At 42.2% G+C, this 8,571-nt stretch overlaps 1 protein-coding gene across 1 annotated transcript in view; it reads right to left on the reverse strand.

Annotated features, from left to right (window-relative positions):
• Nucleotides 1-8,571, reverse strand: part of LOC107551832 (glutamate receptor ionotropic, delta-1-like) — a 152,021-nt gene that overhangs the window by 54,880 nt on the left and 88,570 nt on the right. Inside the window, exon 6 of the mRNA XM_016233584.1 lies at nt 6,394-6,513. Coding sequence (XP_016089070.1) covers nt 6,394-6,513 — 120 coding nt within the window. The remainder of the gene's footprint in view (nt 1-6,393; nt 6,514-8,571) is intronic.

Genomic DNA, 8,571 nt, shown 5'->3' on the forward strand with positions numbered 1-8,571 from the left:
CATCGCCGCGAGACCTTGAGCATGCGGAGCGGGTTTCCCCTCGGGGAGAACCCCTTGGTCTTGAGCCACCACTGTAGGGGTCTCATGTACAGCAGGCCAAAAGTTATCACGTTGGATGCAGCTGACATCAGACCAAGCAGTTTTTGAAACTGCATGACAGTGAGTGACCGGCCTTCTCTCACTCTCGCGACTGCAGTGAGGATCGACGCGATCCGAGCAGGAGACAGACGTGCCTGCATCGTGGTCAAATCCCACACCACGCCCAGATAAGTGCTTCTCTGTAGTGGAGAAAGTACACTTTTCTTGGCATTTAGTCTTAACCCCAGCTCTTTCATGTGAGCGAGAATGATATCTTGATGCTGAAGCGCCATCTGCTCTGATTGAGCTAATATCAACCAATCATCGATGTATTTGAGTATACGAATGCCCTGGAGTCGCAGAGGAGCCAGAGCAGCATCCGCACACTTCGTGAAAATGCGGGGTGAGAGTGCAAGGCTGAAGAGAAGAACCCGATACTGGTAAGCTTTGCCGCCAAAAGCAAACGTCAGGAACTTCCTGTGATGGGGAAGGATGGAGATATGGAAGTATGCATCTTTTAGATCGATTGTGACAGTCCTCAGACCTGATCTGAGACACAACTTCAGCCGCATAACGATCTAAAATGGGACACAACCCTCAATCCTTCTTTGGAACGATGAAGAACCGGCTGTAGAACCCGGACTCTCTTTCGAGAGGAGGGACAACCTCGATGACCTCCTTCCTCAAGAGAGTGTTTACTTCTTGTTCCATTGCCAGAGCTTGCTCGGAGCCCACCAGAGTGGGAATGACCCCGTTGAAACGAGGCGGAGGAGAACCGAACTGGATTCTGTAGCCTCTTTCTACAGTGTGTAGGACCCATTCAGACACATTTGGCAGAAGTTTCCACGCTGCCAAATAGTCTACTAAGGGAATCAGTCTCTCGAGACTGACCTCTGGTGTAATCAGAGCAGCTAGCTCGGTGCCCTGAAGCGGCGGACCGACAGGGGACGGTCGAACTAGCTACTCTAGAGACCTCTGAAGAGGTAGCGAGCCTCTTAGTACCGCTACGTTTCTGGGCAGTGACTGAGAGAAGCGCTTGCCGGAGACCGCTGCGCCCTGAAGCACGGTGGGTGGCAGGGTTGGCAGACCAATCTCCTGAGGGTACTGAGGAGAGACAGGCAGCATATGATGAGGTGTACACCGCTGTTCCTCAGAGGGGCCTGCCTTCAGAAGTCCTGAGCCACAAGCATCAGGACTTCTTAGCCGAGGCCTTCTTAAACGTAAGAACGGTCTGCAGATCCGGCTTTCTAGAGCGTCTTTCTGTTTTTGTGCCTCCCTTTATAAGGAGCTGGTACACGGAGGGGGCTGCTCCAGCCCCACAGCCCCCGGAGCTAGAGAGCGGCGAGGGAGGAACCGATGAAACGCCCCCGCTTGTTTACGAGCCTCCTGATACCTGTAGACGATGGAATTGACGGCGTCGTCCTCAGATGTCCTGAGCCACAAGCGTCAGGACTTCTTAGCCGAGGCCTTCTTAAACGTAAGAACGGTCTGCAGATCCGGCTTTCTAGAGCGTCTTTCTGTTTTTGTGCCTCCCTTTATAAGGAGCTGGTACACGGAGGGGGCTGCTCCAGCCCCACAGCCCCCGGAGCTAGAGAGCGGCGAGGGAGGAACCGATGAAACGCCCCCGCTTGTTTACGAGCCTCCTGGTACCTGTAGACGATGGAATTGACGGCGTCGTCGAACAGGCCAGAAGGCACAAGCGGGGCGTCCATGAGGAAGACCCTGTCCTTCTCTTTCATATCGGACAGGGTCAACCACAAATGCCTCTCCGCCGCCACCAGAGCTGCCATGGACCGCCCAATAGCACGGGTGGTCTCCTTGGTGGCGCGAAGGGCTAGAGACGCATAAATTGCTAAAATCTGATCAACAAAAGAGTCAATTTTATAGCTCCCTGTCCAGCTGGAGATTCTCCAGCAGACTCTCAGATCTGACCTGAGAATGACTGCAGGACCCTTCCCTTTTGCCCCTGCATTCCAAAGGAAAGAGACAAGATTTCTTTGACAATCGTTGCTAATCATTGAAAGTATGAACATATCGGAGCATAGAGTCACAAATAATATGTTGTATGTCTTAGATATATATACTTGATGTGTTCATTTAATCGGTGCAATGTTAAGCAGTGTTTATTACCCCTTTTTAGAAAATTAGGATATTAAAATGTGTGTAATATGTGAAGTTTAATCTTGAACGAATGGAAACGAGAAATGCAGAAGGTTGAAATGAAGTAAACTTTAATAGGTCAACCACAGGTGTCTCTCCGCTGCCACCAGTGCTGCCATAGACCTGCCGATGGTGTGGGTGGTCTCTTTGGTGGCACGGAGAACAAATCAGCGGTTCGTAAGTTCTGTAATGTACTCAGACTTACAGTAATCTCCTCGCCCTCATCCAGCTCTTTCAGCAGATCGGCTTGGCAAGCCTGCAACACCGCCATGGTGTGCAAGCAAGTGCCAGCCTGACCCGCTGCCGTGTACCCCTTGCCCACCAGCGGAGCGGCCTTCTGATCTCAGAGATCGGGCGCTGGATCTGGTGGGTGAGGAAGAAGAAAGGGACTCGCCCGTCTCCATTCCCTCCACCAGATCCATCTGCGATCCCCACGAGCGCAACCGCCGCTCCACATCAGCGGAAGTGGGGCAGGCACTGCGAGCAACGCTGGTGAAGGCTCCCTCTTCGAAGAGAGCCTTCCGGGAGCTAAGCGCAGTCAGCTCCCTCGAGAGATGACTCTGCGTGCTTCGCTCCCAAGCAGACAACGCACAGACTGTGTGTATCCCCATCCGTAATGTAGCGCAGGCAGGGAGGAACACAGCCTGAAATGCTGTCTGCTCTCGCCCAAGTGTTTAGTCTTATCGTTCGCTTTTGGCATTATGATGGCTTATAGTGAGGGACAGACAACACTAAATAAGACTCACAAACGGATAGTCAGACTGACACACACAGAGCGCTTGCTGAATGATAGAAAGCTGCCGCTGTATCCACTCCACCTGAAGGCATTCCCATAGCGTTTCGACACAGCTCGAGTTCCTGAAAAGGAACTAATTTCTGTTGTAGATTTACAGCTGACAAATCTGCAATGAAATTAGTAATGAACGCACAGACTGTGTGTATCCCAATCCGTAATGTAGCGCAGGCAGGGAGGAACACAGCCTGAAATGCTGTCTGCTCTCGCCCAAGTGTTTAGTCTTATCGTTTGCTTTTGGCATTATGATGGCTTATAGTGAGGGACAGACAACACTAAATAAGACTCACAAACGGATAGTCAGACTGACACACACAGAGCGCTTGCTGAATGATAGAAAGCTGCCGCTGTATCCACTCCACCTGAAGGCATTCCCATAGCGTTTCGACACAGCTCGAGTTCCTGAAAAGGAACTAATTTCTGTTGTAGATTTACAGCTGACAAATCTGCAATGAAATTAGTAATGAAAAGATGTGGACAGTTATTTTTTGTGGTTAACCTTATTGCAAGTGCGTTTGTAGGAGTTTCCCATTCAGATGCAAAAATGTATGGGAGGAGAGTATCTAAATAAATCATGCAATGTGGTTTACTAAATGTTGCAGTAGTCAATGGCATTTGGGGTCTCACAATAATTTGCCCTATTTAGAAAATCCTGTTCGTAGACATCTGTTACAATCATCCCCAGCCTCCCCTATATTTATAACCCACATATATCCTGTTTCATCTGACTTGATGGATTTTTGTTTACTGAGCTTGTTGCAATACATTGTGGAGTTTCTTAAAGTGCCATGAAACCTCCCTGTTTCAGCAGTTTTTTCTCACCTCTGATTTGAAAAACGTTTCAAAAAGGGGCAGTGTCAGCTGTGATAAGGTGGGAGGGTAAGAAAGAGGAAAGACGGAAGGGATTTTTAAAAGAAGGTGATCAGCAAACCCAGATTCCACAAGTCCCAAATTCTCAAAGCTTTCAAAGTAGAAAATGTTTCTTACGCAAATATTTTTCATTGGTGTTAGTAGTCCACAGCAAGCCAACTGCCTGCACCCAAACTTCAGCTCTCGTTGTGTCACTTGGAAACGCAAACACAATTTTACGTTGTCGCACTTAAGAAACGAATACTTACAGCCCATGTCTCTGAATGATGACAATGGAGGATGACAAGAGTTATATATTTTATAATGCAGTTATGATTCATTCATAATAGTCTGCAGTGATTAGATTGAACAAGCTCTTTCTCATGAATAATTGCGGAGACACCGATGACATAGAGGCATACTCTCTAGTCATGGGAGCCAATCACCACTCTGAATGAACACATATACATCATATTTCGTGACGTTGCTTCAAAAACAAAATTTTTCAGAAAAATGCAAAATAACAAATTTCCACTTGCTAATAAAATATAAGTTATATTAATATTTTCATCAATGTACAGTCTATACAGTCTACATTTCTCAAAAAATCTATTTTTAGAAAAAATGCCCCATTCCCATCCAGTGTAGACAAAGTGTTATTGATGGGAGTACGTCACAAACATTTTAAAATACTGTCTTGGTAGGCAGCTTGGTAGTTTTTTGTACAGAGCTAATACAGAAACAGTCAGAGAAAAGCCATTTAGACAGACAGAGAGACTAAACACTGAGATAGGACAAAAGAAGACACTAAAACAGGGTACTGAGTCATCCCTGAATAAATAACTTGAAAATAAGAAATGTATTTGCCTCTGCTTTCAATCCATGACATATGTCAAATTAACAGCACGGCTCGCTATTTGTCTCCATAGCAGGGTGGAAATGCAGTTGGCTATTTTAATCTCTTCTTGGGCGGCACTGCTTAGAAGACTAAAGCTGGTGCTCTAATAATGAACAACAATGGGACTGAGTACACTTGACGTACCATTAGCTGTCCTTTCCTTTCATTATAGCTAATAAATGTGCTTTGTATGAGGGGGAGCCGGTAATGCCAGGGCCCGTGTGTGTGTGGGCAGGGAGTAAATGGTTGTGGCACTATGGATCCTAATGGATAAAATGTGATACAGTGGGTTCATAATTCAGGTTGGGATGCAGGGTGATTAAATCTTCATTACCAGCAGACTCTTTCCTCTCCTGTAATTTATATTACTCTTTCTTTTAAATGATGGATGGAGCCAAGCAGTTTATGGCTACGAAAACAAATCATGAGAATCAGCAAATCCAGCTAAGAAGAGAAAAGAGGACGGAATATCTGTAATGAAAATTACTTGTGATTGTTCTAGGAAAAACACAACAAAATCTAGTGGAAATATCCAAATATTCTAGTATACAGGTGCATCTCAATAAATTAGAATGTCGTGCAAAAGTTCAACTCAAATTGTTAAACTCGTGTATTAAATAAATTCAGTGCACACAGACTGAAGTAGTTTAAGTCTTTGGTTCTTTTAATTGTGATGATTTTGGCTCACATTTCACAAAAACCCACCAATTCACTATCTCAACAGATTAGAATACTTCATAAGACCAATAAAAAAACATTTTTAGTGAATTGTTGGCCTTCTGGAAAGTATGTTAATTTACTGTACATGTACTCAGTACTTGGTAGGGGCTCCTTTTGCATGAATTACTGCATCAGTGCGGCGTGGCATGGAGACAATCAGCCTGTGGCACTGCTCAGGTGTAATGGAAGCCCAGGTTGCTTTTATAGCGGCCTTCAGGACATTAAATGAACATACTTTCCAGAAGGCCAACAATTCACTAAAAATGTTTTTTTTATTGGTCTTATGAAGTATTCTAATTTGTTGAGATGGTGAATTGGTGGGTTTTTGTGAAATGTGAGCCAAAATCATCACAATTAAAAGAACCAAAGACTTAAACTACTTCAGTCTGTGTGCACTGAATTTATTTAATACACGAGTTTCACAATTTGAGTTGAATTACTGAAATAAATTAACTTTTCCACGACATTCTAATTTATTGAGATGCACCTGTATATGGAATTGAATAAACAGTGCGTAGGGAACACTTAGCACATACTGTTTAAACAGGACAAAAGGCACATGTCATAAAGTTCACATTATAGCACGTTTGGCCTGGCCTGTCAAGCCTGCCAAAGCTTGACTCCTCATTGCTGTTTACTCTTGCCTCTTGGCTGTTTGACACAGAGGTGAGGTGTCAAAATGGCAGTCTGGGTACACAATCTGCACAGTTGACATCAAGACAAGTTGTTCTCATTGGCAATTCTTTAAAAAAAAAGCAGATTACTCACAAACAGGGAACTCAATTTAAGTTTTCATTTTACAAAAGGTGGCAATGGAAAAAAAATAATGCAAAATAATGTCAAAAGACAGCTTTTACATCAGGTACTAAAAATTATCCTGAACTTTTGAACTCACTCGCTTTATGTCTTTTCCAAACGTCTCACTGAAGCTGGTCCCCAAAATCTCAAACTGAACATGGGAATTTGATCCATTGTCCATGAAGTCCATAATTCCGGTGAGACCAGTTATACGGCCCTGTGGGAACAAAACCGTCTGAATCAATAAAGCAACACAGTAAAAAGAACTGAGCTAGATCAAAGTGCAATGTGCTGTACCCTTTATACACTGCATTTTACCAATTACAATTTCAAACCTTTAGGCTTCCTTGGGCTTGACAATAAGAATCGCCATATGGCCTGAGGACACTGGGAGAGAGGTTTGGCTCAGTTGGCATTATCACCATTTTCCCAATAAGGTCAATGCTGTGTAGCGTCTGGACCACTCCAACACACAATATATATTTTGTTAGCTAGATTTCACAAATACTTTGTAACACCCCAGGACGCCGAACAAGACCCTATAAGTGTGGTCATACATCTAGAATAAGTTATGGTTTTTAGAAACAGCTGTATCTCAAGTTTTTTATAAATTAATTAAAAAATGTTAAATTTACTGATTTAAGTTGCACAAACTACATTCCATAATGCGCTTCATAGAATATACAGCATGTCACAGTAAAAGTTTAATTTGAGTTGGACATGAACAGGACATATGATAACCTTCAGTATGCTAGTCAGATAATCATAGATAAAAATTAGCTACTGGGTCTGATGGATTCTCTGAATGATTTATTAGTATGATTCAAACCAAAAACACTATTTTTTTCTGAATAGGTTTAATTCATTACATTTATATAGCGCTTTTCTAGGCACTCAAAGCGCTTTACATTGTCAGGGGGTATCTCCTCATCTACCACCAGTGTGCAGCATCCATCTCGATGATGCGACGGCAGCCATAGTGCGCCAGAACGTCCACCACACACAAGCTTTTTGGTGGAGAGGAGACAAGGTTTCTCAGTGCAACCTTATTTGTTTGTGAATCGAAGTACACTGGTCACACCATTGTTGCTGTTCAGATTCAGACCTCAACATATGATGTCACAATGACAAAGGTATACCACATTTACAGTAATTCCATGATGACCATGACAGCGCTTTTTTGTTTAGTGATGTGACAAGCATCAGTATTAGACACCTTGGGACACAATGGGTTTAAGTGCAAAACAATAAAAAACAATATTGACAGTAATGGGGCTGCATTAATCCTTTTTTCTTCACTTTGTGAGCTTTAAAAATAGTGACACATAATTAATAATCAATGGCTTTCCATCATTTTGACAGATAAAAATATATCTTGCATGCTGTGCTTTCTTCACAGAGTAAATGATGACGGGGAATAGAAAAGGTGAGGTAAAGCACCTCTATGGAAACAGTCGGGGAGAGACATTTTTGAGTATTTGGGGAGAGAAAAATTCAAGACGTAGTGCAATGGAATAATGCTCATTAACTTCTCAGTTAACCTAGACTCTGAGCATGCAAAATTTATCGGGACATCGTAACAAACAGGATAGGGGTGTCATGTTCTAGTATTTTATTAATTAATGAATTAAATTCATTCATCCATTCATTCATTAATTCGTTTATTTAACAAATTAATAAACATTTATGAATTCAAAATATGTTAAAATATATATTTTAACATTTAAAAATTCAAAATACTTTAAATTCAGTAAAGAGGTGACCTTGTGACACATTAATCTTCCATTGGCCACATGTCTTCTCATCATACAAATTCAAAGGTCAGAGTTCACCAGCCATGAATTTTTACACAAAGTGATAAACAAAACATATTTGCATTTTGTGTAGATTCTATTAATCCAAATTAATAAATGGGATTACAATATTAAGTGAAATAATCATCAACTGTATGCAAAATTAAATATAATCATGAAGTCCTGATTGGCATGGATTAATCAGCAAATAAATAGGTCGACAAATGGGTACGTATCAAACAGCAGGTTTTATTGCAACTTATAAAACGGTGTTAATATTTTTAACAAAATCTATTAAAAATGTTAATTCAAATATAGCTGAAAAAAAAGAAAAGAAAGATGAAAACCTAAAAATACTGCCTTTGCAGCAAATGGCAATTAAAACTGTTTACCAAAAAAAAAAAAAAAAAAAACTACATACTTCTTAAACAACACTGTTAAGCCCATATATTTTGATTTTTTACCCTTTTTAATAGACGTTT

This window comes from Sinocyclocheilus grahami, unplaced genomic scaffold (genome assembly GCF_001515645.1).
Source record: "Sinocyclocheilus grahami isolate Dianchi unplaced genomic scaffold, SAMN03320097.WGS_v1.1 scaffold435.1, whole genome shotgun sequence".
Lineage (NCBI taxonomy): Eukaryota > Metazoa > Chordata > Actinopteri > Cypriniformes > Cyprinidae > Sinocyclocheilus > Sinocyclocheilus grahami.